This window comes from Annulohypoxylon truncatum (genome assembly GCF_022578515.1).
Source record: "Annulohypoxylon truncatum strain CBS 140777 unplaced genomic scaffold F4807scaffold_1, whole genome shotgun sequence".
NCBI lineage: Eukaryota > Fungi > Ascomycota > Sordariomycetes > Xylariales > Hypoxylaceae > Annulohypoxylon > Annulohypoxylon truncatum.
Genome location: NW_025953787.1, coordinates 1,185,671 through 1,205,304, shown reverse-complemented (window position 1 = coordinate 1,205,304; position 19,634 = coordinate 1,185,671). Strand labels below are relative to the sequence as shown.

The 19,634-nt window shown below is 48.0% G+C and overlaps 8 protein-coding genes and 1 non-coding gene across 9 annotated transcripts; 4 read left to right on the top strand and 5 right to left on the bottom strand.

Annotated features, from left to right (window-relative positions):
• Positions 1 to 596: 596 nt before the first annotated feature.
• F4807DRAFT_12289 (uncharacterized protein) lies at positions 597 to 1,468 on the bottom strand. Its single transcript, XM_047992909.1, has one exon. The coding sequence runs from the start codon at positions 1,129 to 1,131 to the stop codon at positions 757 to 759; it is 375 nt and encodes a 124-aa protein (XP_047859413.1). The 5' UTR covers positions 1,132 to 1,468; the 3' UTR covers positions 597 to 756.
• A 114-nt stretch (positions 1,469 to 1,582) lies between these two features.
• Positions 1,583 to 1,667, top strand: F4807DRAFT_t7. Its single transcript has one exon. It is a non-coding gene; the product is annotated as a tRNA-Gly (tRNA).
• Positions 1,668 to 1,944: 277 nt separating this feature from the next.
• F4807DRAFT_12260 (DUF410-domain-containing protein) lies at positions 1,945 to 3,382 on the top strand. Its single transcript, XM_047992904.1, has 2 exons — positions 1,945 to 2,448; positions 2,510 to 3,382. The coding sequence occupies exons 1-2, from the start codon at positions 2,102 to 2,104 to the stop codon at positions 3,168 to 3,170; spliced, it is 1,008 nt and encodes a 335-aa protein (XP_047859412.1). The 5' UTR covers positions 1,945 to 2,101; the 3' UTR covers positions 3,171 to 3,382.
• On the bottom strand, positions 3,365 to 4,046 carry F4807DRAFT_404939 (uncharacterized protein). Its single transcript, XM_047996173.1, has one exon. The coding sequence runs from the start codon at positions 3,903 to 3,905 to the stop codon at positions 3,594 to 3,596; it is 312 nt and encodes a 103-aa protein (XP_047859411.1). The 5' UTR covers positions 3,906 to 4,046; the 3' UTR covers positions 3,365 to 3,593.
• A 145-nt stretch (positions 4,047 to 4,191) lies between these two features.
• Positions 4,192 to 6,129, top strand: F4807DRAFT_12192 (RAI1-domain-containing protein). Its single transcript, XM_047992900.1, has 9 exons — positions 4,192 to 4,434; positions 4,513 to 4,755; positions 4,813 to 4,844; positions 4,905 to 4,932; positions 4,986 to 4,993; positions 5,049 to 5,158; positions 5,214 to 5,384; positions 5,440 to 5,739; positions 5,801 to 6,129. The coding sequence occupies exons 1-9, from the start codon at positions 4,363 to 4,365 to the stop codon at positions 5,965 to 5,967; spliced, it is 1,131 nt and encodes a 376-aa protein (XP_047859410.1). The 5' UTR covers positions 4,192 to 4,362; the 3' UTR covers positions 5,968 to 6,129.
• On the bottom strand, positions 6,107 to 7,627 carry F4807DRAFT_455341 (AB-hydrolase YheT; the record flags this gene model as incomplete). Its single annotated transcript, XM_048000705.1, has 5 exons — positions 6,107 to 6,256; positions 6,313 to 6,671; positions 6,733 to 6,868; positions 6,924 to 7,007; positions 7,070 to 7,627. 5 exons carry the CDS (start codon positions 7,625 to 7,627, stop codon positions 6,107 to 6,109), a joined length of 1,287 nt encoding a protein of 428 aa, XP_047859409.1.
• Positions 7,628 to 8,654: 1,027 nt separating this feature from the next.
• On the top strand, positions 8,655 to 11,653 carry F4807DRAFT_455340 (cohesin loading factor-domain-containing protein; the record flags this gene model as incomplete). Its single annotated transcript, XM_048000704.1, has 5 exons — positions 8,655 to 9,833; positions 9,892 to 10,010; positions 10,061 to 10,621; positions 10,671 to 10,768; positions 10,821 to 11,653. The coding sequence occupies 5 exons, from the start codon at positions 8,655 to 8,657 to the stop codon at positions 11,651 to 11,653; spliced, it is 2,790 nt and encodes a 929-aa protein (XP_047859408.1).
• A 4,598-nt stretch (positions 11,654 to 16,251) lies between these two features.
• On the bottom strand, positions 16,252 to 17,788 carry F4807DRAFT_455339 (uncharacterized protein; the record flags this gene model as incomplete). Its single annotated transcript, XM_048000703.1, has 2 exons — positions 16,252 to 16,630; positions 16,689 to 17,788. The coding sequence occupies 2 exons, from the start codon at positions 17,786 to 17,788 to the stop codon at positions 16,252 to 16,254; spliced, it is 1,479 nt and encodes a 492-aa protein (XP_047859407.1).
• Positions 17,789 to 18,246: 458 nt separating this feature from the next.
• On the bottom strand, positions 18,247 to 19,090 carry F4807DRAFT_12135 (uncharacterized protein). The gene is made up of 3 exons (XM_047992896.1): positions 18,863 to 19,090; positions 18,615 to 18,793; positions 18,247 to 18,262 (listed from the first exon to the last, which is right to left on the bottom strand). The coding sequence occupies exons 1-2, from the start codon at positions 18,977 to 18,979 to the stop codon at positions 18,680 to 18,682; spliced, it is 231 nt and encodes a 76-aa protein (XP_047859406.1). The 5' UTR covers positions 18,980 to 19,090; the 3' UTR covers positions 18,247 to 18,262; positions 18,615 to 18,679.
• Positions 19,091 to 19,634: the final 544 nt, after the last annotated feature.

The window sequence follows — 19,634 nt, the reverse complement described above, 5'->3', positions numbered from 1 at the left end:
CAAGTGGCGGTGCACACGTAGACCCCTTGGCTGAGCGGAAATGATCGACCCAGGGTATCACTTCTGACCTGCCCTAGTGGTCATCCTCGATAACTTGCTTTTAACTCCCAAGGATACCTATACATAATGCTGACTTTATTGCCTCCTTGGGTTGCATGAGCGTCTACCTAACAAACTTGAAAGGCCTAACTGTACCGAAGAGGTGGAAGAGATTTTCTCACCGTACGAGAGGCGCTAACGCCCAAAGCCTTTCCATCGCTAATCTTATGAAGCCTTGATAAGCTTAACAGAGCTCGGCATGGCACGAGTGGTGGCCCAACAACGAAACTTGGCAATACCCGCCGGATGAGTCGGCTCAAGGGCTTGAATCGACCTGTTATATTGATCACCGAAATGTGTATTGGAACCAGTGAGATGAGCGTTTCATCTTCACTCATAAATTCGGAGGAAGATTCAGTAGCACTATAACGAGAGGCTTATATGAGCTGTACCATCTCATCCATATCGCCACACTGCAGCACAATACTAGCGACCCTTCCAAGAAAGTTCTCACTGAATCGGAAATTTCTTCATTCCTGAAGCCGGGATAATTTGAATTGAGCGGTGAATCTGCCCCTCTTAAGGCATCGATATGGTACAAGGTGTTGCGTTTTGTGGAGTAGAGAAGCGGTTCTTTGGCTGATTCCGAAGAAGACGGGCTATATTCAATTGACTTTATATAGCCCGATGAGAACTTAGGGCGGAACAAGGCAGAGCTCAAGCCTTGTTTTCTGACTCGTCATTTTTAGCGCCGGAGCGCCAACGCCAAACCCATTTCATCCAGAAAATAGTCTCTATCGTTCCGAAGATGCTTAAAATCACGACGACCGCGATCTTGGTGTTTCGACCCAGTCCAAGTCCTTCGAAGCTGAATTCCATAGGCGGGGGTTCCTCGGGTGATTTAGAAGGTTCCTCAGTCAACTTCTTCGCTGCGAGCCTGGAACTAAAAGTCGAAAAATTGGACACAATCATACCAGTAGACGATTGTGGTATATGTGAGTCGATTATAGATTTATTCGGAGAGACTATCCGCCCTCGGGTAATAGCGTTGGCGCTATTACGTACGGCCATTGCAAAACGAGGAGCGGACATCTTAACGCTTGAATCCACGATTAATAAATAAAGGCACAGCGTAGATAAGTGAAAGCATCGACAATGATAATATCGGCTGAGATGTCAAGGATGAAAGCGCGAGGTACCAGAAATATAAGAGTAAGACTTCGAAGAGAGTGAGGCGGGTTGAGTCACGACGAATCACAGCCCGGCAAGGGTTTGTAAGACTGGCGGGTTGAATACGGCGTTTATGCAATTGCCTTATTTCCAAAATTCTCCCATTCTCTGAACATACCTAGACAATTCAAAAATTGAACCGGAAGTTGAATTGAATGGTATTAGTGATCTTTGCACCTTCCCATTTCCTTCATAAACGATTCGCAACGACTTCCTAGGGGGTTTCAATGCCAAGACTCCAACAATCTAGGATCTAAGTATGTGAGACATGAGATATAAGGTAATATTTCCGGAGATTTCTTCAAGCTTAATAGCACTAATGGGGTAGTGGTAACCTCGGAGTTTCCCATCTTCTGAAGATACTACTCTGGCCCCGTGTTCGATTCACGGTTAGTGCAGAAATGCGGCCCATTAGAGACAACTCTATGATTTCCTTTTTTGTGCTTTTGGTTAATTCTTCTTGCATGTTTTGGTATGGTTGGTGCTCTTCCGAGTATCGTAGATTTGTGCAAGAGTAACTATGTAAACTTTTTTTTCTATAATTGAATTGACTAGAGACATGTTATTAGATGTGAAGTATAGGACCTAGGTATTCATTGACTCGTTCTGTGCTGTTTAATTCCAACCCAATGGAACCAGGTACCTATTAGAATGGTGGGGTAGTTGTGCGAGCTTGGACCACCGTCAAACGTCAGTCGTATAGTGTATTCCAAACCGAGCACCCAAATTTCTGAGAATTACATCACAATGTATCCCGCCGACTTTCTATATTTATAACCTCCTTAACCGACAACAGCAACTTTCCATGTTATAGTCGATACGCACCTAAAACATGGCTGGCAAAGGCGACAAGATCGAGAAGATCATCGCCCGCCTGCAGGCGCGGATCACCGAGGGGCAATTCTACGAAGCTCAGCAGCAGACCCGCGTGGTAGCAGCACGGTACACGAAGGCGTCTAACTGGGACGCCGCCATCAGCATCCTCTATAACGTCGCGCAGTCGCTTCTCAAGGCAGGCCAGGGCGGGAGCGGTGGCGACCTCTGCGTGTTGCTAGTCGACATCTACAAGCAGGCGGAGCTGAAGCCTGACTCCGCTACTAAGGGAAGGCTACTCACATGTCTGCGGTTATTCGATAGCGAAGAGCCTACTCGCAAGAAATACATAGGGGAGATGATATCGTATGTTGCGGTCGCCCCTCTGGGCTTGTGTAGAACTATCTGCTAACTACCCTCTGTTCAGATGGTCCTCCAAATTCGGCGAATACCCCGCGGGCGATCCCGAGCTCCACCACGTCGCTGGCTCTTTGTACGCTGAAGAGCACGAACCGTACGACGCAGAGAGACATTTGCTTCTAGGTACGAAGGATTCCGCAGAAGTTTTGGGTCGTCTAGAATATGAGTGGTTCAAGGAAGACGATGCGCACACAGCCGCCTTATACGCTGCCCGAGGGGTTCTGCCTTATCTTCTGACAGGCAACGTCCGAGCAGCCAACACATGCTATCGACTCTTTACCAGCGCTCTGAACCAAGACAAGCAAAGTCAGCTTGGAATTCAAGACGTCAGCAGCGCTAGCGCCGACATACGAATCTACCCTAGCATACCCCTCCTCAACTTCTTAGGCCTCCTCTTACTCGCCATCCAGAGAGCCAACGCAGATCTGTATAAGCAACTGCATAATAAATATGCCACCCTTCTCGGAGAGGTAGAACCATGGCATGAATCCTTGGAGATGATCGCCGAGATGTACTTCGGAATCCAGAAGCCTCGGCAAAGCAACCCTCTGATGGATATGATGAGCGGATTCCTCGGTGGTGGCGGCGGCGCTCCGGCAAGCGGGGGTGCGAAGAGACCGGCGGTGAAGGCTCCTACGTCGATGCCGGCGGCTGAGGGACTGGATTAGATACATAACCACCTAGACAGGTAGTTTTAGAGCTACGTAGAAGCAGCAGCATCGCATCCACCTATTTGCATAGCTCGAGTAATCAGACCCCTTTAGTAGTTCCAACTGATCATTCACTGCATTCGTGGTTGTTCCTCCGGCTCGTACATCCAATTGTCTTCAGATAACGCAGCAACTTTTGCTCTCATACTGGCTCGGAGTGTTTCAAGAACCTCTTTCTTCTGTGTGAGCGGAGTCTTCTTCTGTTTTGTTTTGGTCTCACCTTCAGGATGTGCAGGGGTGCGGTTGTGGTTTATTTGATGGTGTTTGACGGCCTCGGCCAATCTTTGCCTCTCGCCTGTAGAGTATCACGTTAGCTACCAGTATGGCTTGTCGCAAACCTGTCGTTCAACATTCTATCCTGAATTATGCAGACAAGATAGGTTACCACGTACGTTGGCTCTCCTGCGCATCATCCAACCCACCATCTTCTTCTGGGTCGTCCGGAGGGGGGGTAGGCGGATCGCCAACATCGAATTCGCCGTTCTTGTCACGGATGACGATATCGGAGGTGTCCGAAAGCACTTCGACATCTCCCAAACGTAGTGTCTCGGCCGAGGCGTTGGATGAAGTTGTCGTAGGTGTGGGGCGTCGCGTTAGCTGACCCTGGAAAAGGTTGCGACGAATACCAGTCGTGTTCTGGCCCGCGATCCTATTAGTTCCTCGGCGGACGTGCGGAGGTGGTCGGTCGGCCATGGCTGATGATTGACAGTTAATCGTCTTAGATTGTTGTTGCAATCAGTTGGATAGTTAAATGAAATAACAGTGAAGGTAAGACTTGGGAGGTTTGATGATGTTGATAAACAATCAGTGTGCAGTAGATATCTTTAAGACTTTACGGACTAAGTTGATGATCACCGGTAAATTATGGGGACTGCGCTTAAAGCTTATTGGGGGAGCACGGGCTGCACTTTCTTAGGTCTTCAATATTGTGGGGTATCCTTGCATTAGGTGGTGACATGGGGGGCATGGGTGTTCCTACCTTGTCTTGAGCTTCAGTTTATTGCTAGACATACCTCCCTACTAATATATATTGTCAACCTAGAGCCTAGAGAGTTTGCGCTTCCTTTTGAAAACATACGTTTATCTTACCTAGTATCCAGATGACTCTTATACTCAAACTTGGGAGTCACAACATAAAGTCTTCTCTACTATGGCAAATACATTCAACATCCAACCCGTCGTCCGTTTCGATGGTGAATGCGAAGCTGTAAAGAGACCCAAGGTATCCACATGTTCTATCTATATGTTTGAGCAACATAGGTCCTCTTTAGGCATAGGAAATTCTAAAAGAAATGTTTAGGAAATAGCCTGCTTCTCTTATGACGACAAGCGTGAATTTCATCTAGACGATCGCTCGTTACAATGGTACTATCCTCCAGAACTTGGTGCCGACCTGTCTGGAGGGTTCGATCAATTCGACAAACATGATAACTCGAAGGATGAGCACATCGATAGTCTACTTAAAACAATTATGGCATATGAAGAAGAGGAAGGGAAGAAGATCGACGTAGAGTTTGTTACCTGGCGCGGCATGATGACAAAGGTACGAATAGCCCCATTGAGGAGGTACAGTTTGTCACAAGTCCATTAACGTTTATAGATTCTTTCAACACCGTTTGAAGATCGAGATGGGTATGTGGACGTATCGATGATATCGGTTGAAGGTGAAAATCTAATGTGATGCAAATCTAGCTTCGAGATGAATGCTACATTTTACCAAGTGCGTCCATTCCAGTGCTCTTCCATGGAACGATCTTAGCTGATTATTTTAAGGGCTGCATGTACGGCAAAAGTACCCTCATCACTCGTACGTCTACTGATATCATACCCACATAGCTTCATCGAGGAGAACCATGCCTATGGGCTAGCCTTGATGCAAGAGCAACAACAAAACCAACGAAAGCCACGACGGGGCCAGATGTCGCCAGATGTGATGACATATTGGGGTAAATGCAGAGTGTTTACTTCAAATGCCAAGTATTGCAGCTAACCTCTCTGCAGGGTACAAATTCGAGACGTTATCCTGTTTGCCACGTCCTTGGGGAGAGGTCAGCAGAGCCTTCATTGAGAACAGGGACAAGGAGGTTGTCAACAACAAAGCCCAATACTGTTCCGTTGTTCGCACTGGAATTGGTAAATCAACTCTGTGCATAGGAGGTGAGGTTGACGCTAGTAAGTTGATATCGTGCATCGATTTTGATTGTTTCGCACTCACGTCGACATTTAGTCTGGGATTCTAAGCCGGCAGAAAAGGGAGCGCCTATCAATTGGATTGAACTCAAGACTAGTGTCGAAATTCGCGATGATAGGACCATGCAAAATTTCGAGCGCAAGCTGATGAAGTTCTGGATCCAATCATTCTTGCTTGGCGTTCCTAAGATCATCGTTGGCTTTCGCTCGCAGCAGGGTATTCTCACGAAAATCGAAGAAATCCAAACGGCCAAGATCCCCGAAACGGCTGCTAAGCGGGGTGTAAGAACTTGGAATGCGAACGTGTGTATCAACTTTGCGAGCGCTTTTCTAGAATGTGAGAGACCTAAGTCATGCTGCTATTTTTTTTATTTTACTAGGTACTAATATAATCTCAGGGCTAAAAAGCACCATCAATGATGAAGGTGTCTGGAGGATAAGGAGACGTCCCCGTTCAGGGGTCATTGAGGTGTTCAAAGTTGAGGAAGTTGGACATGGAAGAATTCTCACGGACGAATTTATCAACTGGCGCATTAAGCTGAGTATGAACAGCGCTAGTAAGTAGTTTCTGAGATGATATTCGCAAGTAACCTTTACCATCTGGAAACACCGATTCCATTCTATATATCTAGATACCCAATTATGAATCCTATACAATTCTAGGTCGCTGTCTATATGCCATATGCTCCAGATCTTAAACCCGCTCATTGGTTTAATTTCACATACATTTTTCGCCTTATAGGGTCGAAATTGGTACCATACATAGGATTTCCCGAAGTTCGCTTTCCGTTAGCCTCGGAGTTTATGCTGTTGAGGTCTATCTCAAATGCCATATGGTTGAGAAAGTTGCAGACCTACGAAAATGTTAGCAACTAATGACAACCCGGATTCAAGATACTGGATATCTTACAGGTTTCCCGTGCCATCGTCCTCCCCCGATCTCAAACCAGCCTAAATGGCCACCAAGAGATGTGGTACAGAGAACGGTAAACGGATTCGTTGAGGCTTCGGCGTAGGGGATGCTCAAGTTCGAGGCGATAGGATCATCCACAGCGTTGATCGCAAGGAGCGGAATACGCACGGCCAGTAACGAGTCCGAGCTAGATGCATCTCTATAGTATGCCTCCTCCGTAGGATATCCCCAGGTAGGACATTGATAGGCCCTGTCAAACTCGTACAAGAACTTCTGGCTGAATAGATTCGTTGTATCTATGTTAGTGTACTTCTCAAGCTCGTCCTTGTGCTTCATTGCCAGGGCTCTCATGGAGTCTAGAAATGAAGTTTAGCTATATTCCTATGATCCGGTCCATATTAATTGTCGGAAACTCACTGCCTAAGACTCGTTGATACACGTGATGTCCGATCAATGTGCTCTGTAGCATCTTCGATGATATATGAAGAGCCCAAGGATTGGCAACTACAACGGCTGCTTTGAGTGGAGTTGCGGAGCCCTCCTCACCGAGATACTAACATAGAGTAAATATAGCTACTTGGATGCTTTTGGCTACTGCGGTTACTTACGTTCGTCATGATGCAAGCGCCTAGCGAGAAGCCCAGCCCAAACAAGGGCCGATTAGGATACGTCTTCTTGAGCCACTTGACGGTCTATGTACATCAATGTAAGCCGAAAGTCATATGGACCAAACAGTAGCAAGACATTAGCTTACTTGTCTAACATCCCATGTGGCACGCGCATTATACAGCAGCCCCGTGGTGATCTTGCTATTTGCGCAACCTCTCGAGATGACAACACAAGCCTCCCATTTGCCGCTATCGATGAGCGGCGCAATCGCGTGCCGGAGATAGACCTCGTGGGAGCCTCCCGACAGCCCGTGCAAGACCACGAGCATCGGCCTCTCGTCGTCGGAGCCCATAGCCTCGAGCTCGGTCTCAGAGAAGTAGGCCGTCCGCGGCGGCAGCGACTCGTCGGCCTCCTCCTTCTGAGCGGGGTCAGTGACGGCGAAGTCCACGGCGAAGCTGCCGTTGAACTCGGCGTGGTCGGCTTCGAAGATGCGGCGCTTGTACCGCAGCGGCGGGCCGTGGGCCTTCGCGGCCGTCCACATCGTCTGCGCGTGCCCGTTGAATAGCAGCGGGTTCAGCTGGCATGGTGGCACTGCTGATTGGCATATCTTGAGTAAGTTTGTTTCTTCGCCGTCTTTACCTTGCAGACATAGTGACTTCGGCGAGGTCGTGAAGTCGATGGCGGCTCGTCCGAACCACTCCATTAGGATAGGTGGCGGTCTAGTATTGCTTTTCGTTAAAAACCAATCGCCTAATACCTAAGTGCTATCAATGAAACGGGTAAAATCGATTGCGCTTCGATTGATTAGAGGAAAGTCTATATCGCAATTAACTGAAGAGTGTTGAAATCTATAAATTTTCATCAAACTGAGCGACAACGCCTCATTACGAAGACAGAGCCTTGGTACCATTCAGGGGGCCTCGCTGCATTACTCCCCACTTGCCTCGGCTCGTGCCGAGCTATCCAAAGCAGCGGAAGACATAAATGCAACTAAACATGTATATGCAGCAATTAGAATGTCTAGAAGGTTTCATTAAGATTCTAGGAATAGTGGTTTCTTTGAGCCGCAAGTGCATTCCATTCGGAAAATTTAATGACTACATCCATGGATGCGTATGTAGCTGACTGACTAGGCTCTAGCAATAATTAGTGATTCATGGATAGGTATGTCTTACATTAACAAAGGGCTACAAGTCACTATACCCTTGTACGAACCGAGTTTTTTTCGGGTTACATATGTATTTCAAGGAACTTTATTCGTGTCGATCTTGGACCTATAAATAGTATTAACTTTTTAATGAGATACCATGTAAAGTCAAATATTTGGTGTTATAATTGCTAACACCTGATAATAGAAAGTCTTTTAACTTTAGTTTGCTATCAGACAATGGAATTAAATACATATTCTGCAAAATACTATTATGCACACAAAGCTCAAAATGTGTTAGTCTCATCCATGGATACACCGTCCCTTCCGATGATGTAAGATTCGAGGCATCCACGTGTGCCAAGCCCTGGAAGGTCAGTGCGGTCCGCACTTAGACAAATCACGTGATATAGATTCTACAACCTACAACGTCGCGGCACGCGTGATCGGGTTGACTCTACAATCTTAAGACATCAACGTCAAGAAGCGGTAACATATTCGACACTGGTGAGTTGGCTGTCGACAAACAAGGAATTGATGGGGATGGTTTGCACGACATCTGGGCACCTAGTGCAATGAAATTATGACATATCGCGGTCCTACGCCCCATGGCCACGGGTCAGGGTTCAATGGCCAACAAAGTCAATATCCCCAGGTTGTTAACAACGTTAATAATGTTAATAATGGCTATGATGCCTGGGGAAATCCTCAGTTTCAACTGAATCAACCTTATCAGAATAACGTCTTCACGCCCATACCGTACTCTCACCCTCAGACGCAACCTCAGCCTCAGCCTCAACCTCAACTTCAACCTCAACCTCACCACCAACACCACCACAATGCGCATCAACAAATCCATTCGCCGCAAAATGCGAACTACCAATTCCAGTCCTACGATCCCTCCTTCGATCAACGGCCCCTTCAATCTTTGCCTCGGAACGGTGTAAATGCGCCAGGTCAAATGGCGCACGGCATGCAACAAACCGTCCAACAAACTCCCCATCAGCAACAATATGTTCAACAATCCGACTGGCAACACATGCCACCTCCCATGCCTATGCCTTCGCCCTCTTACCAACAACCTTCACCCCAGATTCCCACATCGGTAACGCCACAAGCTATGTCCCAACCGCCACCGCAATACCAATACCAACATCACCAGCAACCACTACAGCAACATCAACAACATCACCAATACCAGCAACAGCAACCTCAACATCATCCGCAACAACACCAACACCAACGTAACATGCCGCAAAACATTATCAGCTCGCCTGCACCCGTTCAGTCCCCTCAACTACCGCCTCAGTTTACGCCGACCCCTAGTAATAGACATACAAGTACAGGCGCACGAATGGATCATATGAACCGTGTCTCTGCAAGTCCCCGACTGAGTACACACGGCATTGCGAGAAGCCCGAGCGTGTCATCAGCAAGATCGCCTGCTCCGACACCAGGCCTCTTGCCGCATCATGCGGATACAAATTCCCTTCTGATCTGTCTCGCCGAGGAGTTCTTTGCTAAGGCGCGGAATGAGTCGGTATCTATGGTGGATAATGTCGATGCGCAGTGCCTACATGAATACCAGAAGCTTGTCGCCACGGGATTAGGCTGCCTCGAAGTGGTTTTGGATAGTCCAAAGCTGGCGCCGCGGCTAGAAGCTCAAGTACGATTTCGTTACGCTAGCATTCTGTGTGAGGAAACAAATAATGTGATGGAGGCAGAAACTGCTCTAACCAAGGGAATTACCCTTTGCGAAAGAGTAATACTACATTCAATGGCCCCTTATATCCCCAGTTGTATGCTAACTGCAATCTTAGAATCGATTTGCCGACTTGAAATATGCTATGCATTTCCTTCAGATTAAACTTCTTTTTGCGCAACAAAAGGTCAAGGCAGCCATGATCGCCGTAGATGGTCGGATACGGGACGCCGAAGTGTAGGTGGTCATTTAGACTTTATTATACGTATACTTTCTAACCGAAACAGAATGAAGCACTACAACTGGGTTTACGCTTTTCGCTTTCTAAAGACTTCCATGTATCTACAGTCTACTAACCCGGCGGAAACGCACGCCCTCGAAAATTTGAAGGCGATCGCCAACCTTGCCAGTCATAATAATGACCGTGCTATATTCGTAGCCGCCTCTTTGCTAGAGGGTCTGAGTCTCCTCAAGACTATGAAGGACGATGCCATCGTTCGTATACAAGCTTGTATTGCGCAGGCTTTGAAGTATCAACTCGAGGATTCGTTTCACATTCCGCAACTCCATATTCTGGCGCTTATGCTTGACCTCGCCTGCAGTTTACATCAAAAGTCGGTTCAGGTAATCAGTCAGAAGTCCAAGTGTCTCCAGGATCACATAGATGCCTCCATGAACGACAAGACGTGGCGCCCTATAGACGCGGAGCTGCTGCTCCCTGTTCGGAAAGGCAATCCGCTGGTAATTAGTCAGGATACGTCGGCTGTACTGAAGCCTGGACGTGACGATAGCCCCTACGACTACCTCGCCATGTCGTTCTGGACTAAATTGGAGGCATTCACTGTAACGTAGGTGAACTTGTCCCTGTCCGCTCTTCTCTGCTAACAGCATCCCTAGGTATACGTATAGCGGTCTCGCGCTTTTGTATCAAACTCCTCGTAATGATAGGAGGATATTTAAGCTCTGGGAGGAAGCTCTAACTCAATTGTTAAAAGGTATGTTACTCTGATATAGCACTGCAATACTATTTCTAACTCTTCATGTCAGGAATTCGACTTCAAGGACTTCCTAATTCTCTGGCGGATGCTATCACGAGATCGGATTGGCAAAAGGAATGGATGTGTTATCTTTATATCCTTCAAGGTCTACATCTTGCAACGCACACTCGATGGAATGAAGTAAAGCAGTGCTTGACACATTTGGAGGCTATGGTCAAACCTCCGCTCGAAGGTATCGTCGTGCTGTATTCGACATACCTCTCAGGAGTATATCACCAAGGCACCGGCGATCTAGAGACCGCCAGCATGATCTACGGTAATCGGATTTTTAGCCTTGACGATGGCAACGACAGAAATGGGAGTCGGAAAGCAGCCGAGATCGAGGTCTCGTTGCTGGCTACTTTCAATCGGATCTGGATCATGCAACATCCGGATTATAGAGATCATCGATTAACACTAGACCTCCTGGAGCAACTTCGTCCGCTCTGTGCCGATCACCCGAACCTGGAGATTCGCACGGCGTACAACCTAGTGCTAGCGGCAGTACAGACAAACCCGCCGATCCCGATGACGGCGGTCAAGATGCACATATCAACGGCACTAAGCAACGCGCAGTCTCTAGGCAACGTGCAGACATTGTCTATCGCGCTCAACGTCATGCGAGCCAAGCTTTTCCAGGATATCGTGGGTGATCAGGCGCTGAAGAGTGCGAAGGCAGCTTCGAACCAAGCCAAGAGGAGTGGCAATACGCTCTGGATGAGCGTCGCTGACGGCATGCTCGCACAGAGCTTCGACGTTCAGGGTCAGAGTCTGGACGCGCGGAAAGCCTGGGAAGATGCGACGCAATATGCACGGCAAGCATTCGAAAGGGATGGGAAATGAGAGCGCCGTATAAAAAATGGGAGGGACGGGGGGGTGGTGGCAACGGAGCGCAGTAAATCCGGGTCTATCTGGGACTGTTTATGTATAACACCATGGCATTGCATCGTAGGATTTTGCGCACGGCTCGGCAGGTTGGTATCGAAACCTTGACATTTGAATTTGGGGCGTTGATTTTGTTCCGGTCACAAGGGGGAGGGGAGCAAAATTATTATCATGTGTTGGGGCCGGCTCGGACGGTTTCGACAAACAACAACAATATACCCTGTTTATCATTCGAGAGAGAAAGACGTATACACAATTGTTAATGTTTGACAAGAAGATGGGGAAAAAAGAAGAAGCTAATTCTAACGCTACACGGCATTTGATGAATCTTGTTCTAGGTTCCCTTTTTTTTTTTCTTTCCCACAGGATCTATGTGCGAAGTGTGACCGGGTTCAACGTTACGCGGCATGATGGAAGAGCCGCCCGTGTTCGAGACCCTGTTCCGACGGATCTGTGCGCGAATCTCTCCGGCGTAGGAACCAGAATTAAGCCGGCTCACCTGAAGGAGACCTCAGGTTTTAGCATGGGCTTGCCGGCGCAGCACACCTCGTATTAAGATAACTGTTGCACGAATGCTTATATGTAGGTAGGTAGGTAGGTATGTAGGTATGTATGTATGTAGGAAGGGCGTCATGCCCCCCATCCCCATTCCCCACCGCTTTGCTGTTAATCTTACTTACTAGGACGGTTTTGTACGCTTTGTGTGCTTATTGTCTTGTTTCGCCGCATTTACTCTCTTTCTTGTTCTCTGGTAATTGTTTATCTGCCTATCTATCGTGTTTGAAGTCAGGAGATCAGCCAAAACATATTCTTTTCCGTCTAAGGAAGGGCTTTTAGCGAGGGAGGGAGCTTCGGATCCCGAACCTTCCTTTTTAGGCAGTCATCTTGGTTGTTTGTCTACTTAAGCTTGTCTTCTTGTTTTTTTTGGCGTTGGGGGGACACAAAGAGAGAAAGCCCAGCCCTACTGCCGAGGTCTTTTGAGCTTAGGTAGTTACTTGCATAGCTTAGTTTTTAAAGTGTGTGTGTAAGGTAGATGGGCAAGATAGATGATGGGAGCCCAACCGAACGCCCGGCGTCGCTGGCGTTACACGGGTGGGAGGTGGAGTGTGGGAGCGTCTGAGACACTACAATGGGTTTCGGAAGGGCTGCCGAAGGCGAGACTATAATGATGTATTCCTATCTTTTTTTCTCATTTTTATTTACGTATTTATCTAGGTACTTATCATTGTCAATTAATCCAAATTTTCTTTTTTTTTGCGGGCGGACCCGGCCACGGACGAGTCAAAGGCCGGCATTGTTCACGATGACGCTCGTGTGTGGTGGATTTTATTTCCAGCCCCGTGAGTTGAGTTAAGCTGAGTCTAGCTGAGTCGAGGCAGTATATGCCCATTAAAGTGTGCGCGTGAGTGAGTTTGAGTGGAGGACGATGACGACGCAGAGTATACCATATGTAGACATGGAATGCGCGAAGTACTCGTTACTTATAGAGATGTATGTAATCCCTAATGTATGTATGCGGTCCTATTTTGCATCCCACGCGAGACCCTCCAGGCCCACTCTCTCTCTCTCTCTCTATACATACCTCGATACTCAATCTACTACCCAATCCGCTCCGCCGGCTCGAAGTCCCGACCGCGATCAGGTAATCAAGTTGTAATCAAGCGAAAAGCACGATGTTTTTATATACCAGTCCCCTGGGTCCCCGCAGTGCAACCTCGTTCTTCTCGGCGCTTTTATTGCATTTTATTGATCTTCGTTATGTTGTGGCTATTATGTTGTTATATGCAGCCTATGGTGGTCGTGTGTATACTCTTACTCTATGGGGCCTTACTAGTTCGTGGGCCGCTACTTTATTTGCCCGGTCGAGATATTAATTAATACGTACTTAGTTTCTTTTCTCTTTTTTTTCTGGGGACGCGGTAGTGGTTGGTGGGGGCGAAGGGGGGGTATACTGCATACTAGATGTGCTTATTCTCGGCGAGATACAACCATAAGACGTAAGCATGGAAGGGTCATGCAGTAGGGTACCGTAAAGAGTGTGTGTTTGTTGTTCGATCGCTCGTTCGTGAACATTGCCTACCTTGGCCAAACAAGCTGGGAATATCTAGGGCCGCTGAGGATGGGTATCATGGTATCATCACGTCCACCCACACTTACCACACTCACCACTCATACACGCCCACCCTGCGATTGGGAACGGCTTAAGAACCAAGATCCCTCAGAGTACCGACTTAGGGGTTCTCGAAGTGGTGTGGATTTCTATCGCACCTCACTGGCTTTGTTGTCACCAATAACTAGGTAGTCGGCGGGGTTTCATCGGCATCTGTCGTATTTTAGGAGGATTATCATCACTTACTATGACAATGTAGGCATGTCTTATATAATTCCATGTCCACAGGACGCATCGAGCGAATGGCGTGAGGGGAGACAAGATAGTCCCAAGCCCGCTCTTTCATCTACCGTAGGTAGTGTGACGCATCGCAGTATTTTCGAGACACACACCGTAATAGCTGGCGGCGTCGTGCAACGTGGTTTTCGGCCTGCAGTCAGCCTACCTGGCATATTATGTACATGAAGTCCCGTTCTTACATGGATGACGAACGTGGGCACGGGCGCCGTAAGTAACAGAGAGAGGGAACAAGGGAAACAAGAGCAGGAACAAGGCTATCCAACCGGCCGAAACAGGGTTCTAGGCGTCCAACTTTTTCGTATCTCCGAATGGGCTTTATTTCCATTTTGGTCCATATGTCATGGGTTATTATGGTCCCCTGAATGAGGAGGCGGCGGGTGAGAAACCCTTTTCGGATCCATGCCCGCAACTTATTGATGTAGATATCGCAAAAGAGGAAGGGGAGGTCATAACAACTGACTCTGTACGTACAAGAAGCCGGGAATTGAGAAGGATCATTCCTTTCCTCGTACAGAAGAGCATCACCACCCGGCCAAGCGACATCCCGGAGGAGGGTGAACACGGGCATGGTGGCGTTGGCCATCCGCGTGGCATTTCAACAACCGAACCATGATCTGACGGGCGGCAATCTAATCGGAAGACTCAGCCTGCCTATTTCTCACCTATCCAACCGTCGCACAGAGATGTTATGTCTCCCCTTCAGGACACCCCTATTGGATCATACGGCAATTGCAGGCTTCAAACCCTGACCAACATGCTTTTCTTGATTACCTTTGTCTTTGTAAAAAGGACGTGATCCACCCACTATCAGAGCGCCCGAAGGATTTTATTGATGTAGGTTTATGTAGTCGGTGTCTCAGGTGAAGCTTTATTCACTTTGTTGGCTCGTAAAATATTGGTGACGAAATTGCCGGTTCAGGGGCTGCCCAGGGCAGTAATCTTCTATTCGAATTTACAATTGCCCCTCTTCATCCGCCTTAGTCCTACTTTGCTATCCCATCCCCATTTGTATGCAATGTTAGGCTATAGTACAGGGTATTCTTGTAAATAATAGACATGAAACTGGCAACCGTTTGTGAGGCTGCAACTAAAAGTATGGGATGAAATGCAAGTAAAGTAAAGAGACGAGTAACCTCCCAATGCAAAAACTAGGATATCTGAAACTCATCCCCGTACCTTCCCTCCCAATGTTTCAAAACGCTCAAAAGGACATGCAAGTTGAAACCAAAACGCCGGCCAAGATGCTCCCCAAATCCCAAGTCCGTAAGGATGCGGACATCCAAGTAGATTAAATATAAACAGTGAATTTGCAACCGTAAGATTCGTAGAAATTATCGTGATGCCGGTAGTCGTGGGGCTCATTATCACGGAGATTCCGTCGTTATCCACGCCACGAAGAGACTTTCGGATGTTTCCACGTCTTCCAAGTTAGCTTGGCTTAGATAAAAGTGACGTCCGAGAATAGGTAGCGGGGGAAGCTTCCTCATCCAATGTCTAAAACGTGCCGAGCCCTCAAGCCGCTCCGCCGAAGATCCCACACTTTTCCCTAGCGGCCGGAGAAGTTTAACACCAATGTCATAAACCTCCGGGTTAAGCCTAGAGCTGTCCTAAATTCGGACAAATTTTCGGCACGGCTCTTTGAATATAGCTCTCGTGGTTTGTAACAGCACTCGTCCTTCGCTGGTTTGGTACTCGGATATCTTCTCACGCGGACTTCTTAGGTTGGCTTCATTATCCAACCTTCCCCGAAGCGAAAAAATATTCATCGTAATGTGTTTGGTCGGGAGTGTGGCGTATATAGTCATCGTAGTGACTTCCGTAGGTAAACCATTTGGGTCGAATCCAAGTAAGGAGTGTCAAAATAAACACCTAAGATTCCTCCGTTGTTCGTATAATAGAGTATACGGAATATAGCAACTCTGAGTTAAGAAATGTACTAGTTGGATATCCGGGTAATTATCTGGTGAAGTCCTTCGAGTTGCGAGATACTAATTATAGATTAAGACGCTATACCCGAGTATGAGGTCTCCTATAATAAATGTGAGCCTTATGATCATGAAAGTCTTTTATACAGATATGATTATTGGGGTTTCGTTAGGAAACAAAGTGTAACATGATCGTAGTTGTAGGTACAAGTACTCAGGGGTTAGACATACGGGTCTGATGGCCACGGCCTGCAAATATCACGGGGCAGGTTATGGTGCTGCCAGGCCGGCATGCTACCACCAGCCACCCGTTTAATTTCTGGGATGGGGATCATAGCCGGGAGGCGGCTTGCTGGGGGCGGTGGGGGCGGTCTCGGATAGTCATCGTATGAAAACCTCATCCTCTTTGCAGGTAGACCCGGGAGTAATTCAGGAGAGGGGCGGCTGTGGGTAATCTTAGTAGTCCGGGGAGACACTGGCGTGCTCGAGGCGCTTCTTGGTCTTCCAAAATCTATTGCGCTAGGGTGCGGCCCGAGTTGTCTGGGTATTTCGTGCTCGGCCGGCGAAGCCACCGGGGAGGTGTTGTGGCCGCCACGAGGGCTAAATTGGAGTTAGCACACAAAAACGCAACACTTCCAATGTAGAAATCACAACGTACGCATTCTTGAACTTGCAAACTCTTCCGAATTTTTCGCATTGGACACATCGAGGGTAGTCCGGGTCACACTTTATCTTCTTCTCCCGACATGTGAGACATGCTATTGCAAGTCGCTTTCGGGGCTTTCCAGCCTTCGTAACACCCCAATGGGCATTAACAGGTTCTCCGTCAATGACAGTCTTGCAATGCGTTCCATCATCGTAGAAATAGCACAATCCTTCCCCGGGTACCTCCGCCTGCTTCACGAAACGAGGTAAAAAGTGCGTCCCGGTCCAGATCTTAGGGCCTAGTCCATCTTTCACCGGCGCTCCTTCCGGGGCAACAGCGTTCGCTAGAGGCGGCGAGTGATTCGGCGGCTCCAAACGCATTGGGTTCTCTCTCTTGAATGGTGGGCTTGATTCAAACCCTAGTCGCTGACTTGAAGGGGGAAGCGGCATACGCTCGGACACTGGCCTAAAGGGGGGAGTTGGCGGTCGAGATTCGAACACATACTCTGCCCGCCTTGAATCCGGATGGCTCATAGGAGGCCATCTTCCAGTAAGGGTAGGTTCTACCCGTGGTACATGATGCAAACGCTCGAGTTCGTGCGTCGGAGATTTGAGGGGTCCAGGAAACTGGGCAGAGACCGAGGGAAGCGTAGGTCTCTCGGGCTCCAATCTCGGCTCGTAAACACTGCGTGGTTGACTTAAAGATGGCGAGACGTTCGGGAAGTAAGATGAGCTTCTCGAGTCTGGTCTATCCATGGGAGAATGCGTGTTATGGAGCGGACTTGGTCGATCCGGAAGAGGAGAAAGTGCTGGACGGACATGGTGAGGAGGTCCGAATAAGCTACTTAGGGGTGGAAGTTGCTGTCGAGCCGCACCATGCAGATTGTCTCTTCGCAACTGGCCCTCTTCAGGGTCTTTCGTTGCTACCATATCTGGTCTGGTGCTCGGATCATAGCTAGACATAGGAGGAGAAATGGGTACGATAGTAGGCCAAGTTCGATCCTCGGAAGCCCTAGGAGTGTGAGTTGACGAGGAACTTGGGCTCGCCAGACCTGGAGGAGTATCAGGAATGGCTGACGGGTGGTGAAGTTCCAGTCTGACTTGTATCCCCATCGAGATCGAATGCAATATTGGATAATTTCTTATAACATAACAAGCCGAAGCCGAGTAGTTGCTTGGAAGTTTCCGGTTGGATTTGCAGGAACCAGAAAAAGAACCAGGCGTAGGGAGGTATATACACTTAGTTGTTGTGTTTTTGGTATCTGCCGGGTAAAGGTCGTTCGGCGGCGCAGCTAGCAAGCAAGCACACACACCACACACATATACACCCTCCAAGCTGTAAGTCCTCGAGCCGAGTCGCTGCGAGTGGTCAGAATCCCGGGTAATTGGCCGCCGGTATTTTGCGTGCTGGCGTCTAATCCAGACCGTTTTTTAATCGGGTTATTTAAATTACTGAAAAATGTCGAAAATAGTCTACGTGTTGACAGCTTAGTCCAAGACAGCGAACAATGTCAGATGTATATAAGCTGACGGAGGCGAAAGTGATAGAAGCGGTCTCGACTCGTGTGACTGTCAAATTTTAGAAAGCTGTATGATGGGTGAGTTCTCGCGAGTTAAGCAGCGTCTTCGAGACAAACAAGTGGCTCAGCGTCGCTCAGTTGAATGTACAAATACAGTAAGTAATATGTATGTGTCGGGCGTGTTGAAGAGGAATTATGATTCGAGGAGAAGAAGAGGCACCAAAAAGAAAGGAAACGAGAGGATGAGGTGGTGTATGTATGTATCTGGTGCTAGTGACTTGACCTGTCACGTACTATAAAATAAAGGTGGGCTTCCTGTTACTTGCTTGAATTCCCGGGGTCACCTCGTCAAGAGAAGATCGATGTAAGGAATGAATAATAGTGTAGTTAAAGCGACTTAAAGGACTAGATCTTCATACATGTACACAAGTAGCCACAACTGCCATGGCGAGTACGAGCGAACCGGTAACTGTCATTACCCCGGTCATAGTTCAATTGAATTGAATTCAAGATGTGTGTGCTCTTTCCCACTTCTAATGGGCATCGGCTCCAACGGCATGGGTATAATGTTGGCTCTTGCCCGCGGGAAAGCACGTACCTGCCAAGTCAGCTCAACGGCCGAGTATGCCTCTCCGAGTCTAGGTAGATCGAATATGAAAGTACATACATCTTTGGGACGGCGGCTCGAGCAGTGAATACCATGGTACATACTACGTAGTATGTACTCGGTAAGGGAAAGTGAGGTCACGGCCAGGGTAAGGATCATGTTCAGGGTCAGGGTCATTGGTTAGGGACTTCCGATGTTGTTACGGCGTTGCGCTGATACCATACCTACATGCCTAACACTAGGCCTGTACGTAGGTTTGTAGAGAAGCTGAGATCATAGATCATAGGGCGAGGCACCCCCCGGAGATGCTATGCAAGCATGGCGATGAATTCGGAAGTGCAGTACGCGAGATAGTCGGGAGGTCTAGCTAGAAACTTGCTAGTACCGTGGTCTAGGTAAGTTAAGTTGGTAATGCCCCTAGGTAGCATGTAATGCTTAGGGGGTTTGTGGATCGCGGATTGTGGATTGTGGGAAGAGACATGATGTCGATTTCAAGTGGGTCGGTACATTTAGTCGACGGAGCTGATCGACGAAAGTAGACAAGGTATCTAGACATGTATCCCCGTAGTGTAATCCGTGTAAGCGGTACCTACCGCGTTGTATCGCTAGTCGGGGGTACGTACCTTGGTCCGTGGTCCACTCGATTTACCGAAGTGCGCGTTTGTCAACCTATCATCACAGTTGCATGCTTGTGAAACGTGCTCTACGTATATGGGGTAATTATCAAGCATAAGCGAAGGGGTGCTGTAGCGTGTAGCACTAAATAAGAATCCCAAGTGAGCCGTCTGTCACAAATCCATGGATGGAATTGTTACCTGTCGTGTATTTTATG

Coding starts and splice junctions, on each gene's coding strand:
- F4807DRAFT_12260 (XM_047992904.1), top strand. CDS start 2,102: ATGGCTGGCAAAGGCGACAAGATCGAGAAGATCATCGCCCGCCTGCAG. Junction 2,449..2,509: donor TACATAGGGGAGATGATATC/GTATGTTGCGGT, acceptor CCCTCTGTTCAG/ATGGTCCTCCAAATTCGGCG.
- F4807DRAFT_12135 (XM_047992896.1), bottom strand. CDS start 18,979: ATGACCCTGACCCTGAACATGATCCTTACCCTGGCCGTGACCTCACTT. Junction 18,794..18,862: donor CGAGCCGCCGTCCCAAAGAT/GTATGTACTTTC, acceptor CTGACTTGGCAG/GTACGTGCTTTCCCGCGGGC.
- F4807DRAFT_404939 (XM_047996173.1), bottom strand. CDS start 3,905: ATGGCCGACCGACCACCTCCGCACGTCCGCCGAGGAACTAATAGGATC.
- F4807DRAFT_12192 (XM_047992900.1), top strand. CDS start 4,363: ATGGCAAATACATTCAACATCCAACCCGTCGTCCGTTTCGATGGTGAA. Junction 4,756..4,812: donor GGCGCGGCATGATGACAAAG/GTACGAATAGCC, acceptor TAACGTTTATAG/ATTCTTTCAACACCGTTTGA. Junction 4,845..4,904: donor CCGTTTGAAGATCGAGATGG/GTATGTGGACGT, acceptor ATGCAAATCTAG/CTTCGAGATGAATGCTACAT.
- F4807DRAFT_12289 (XM_047992909.1), bottom strand. CDS start 1,131: ATGTCCGCTCCTCGTTTTGCAATGGCCGTACGTAATAGCGCCAACGCT.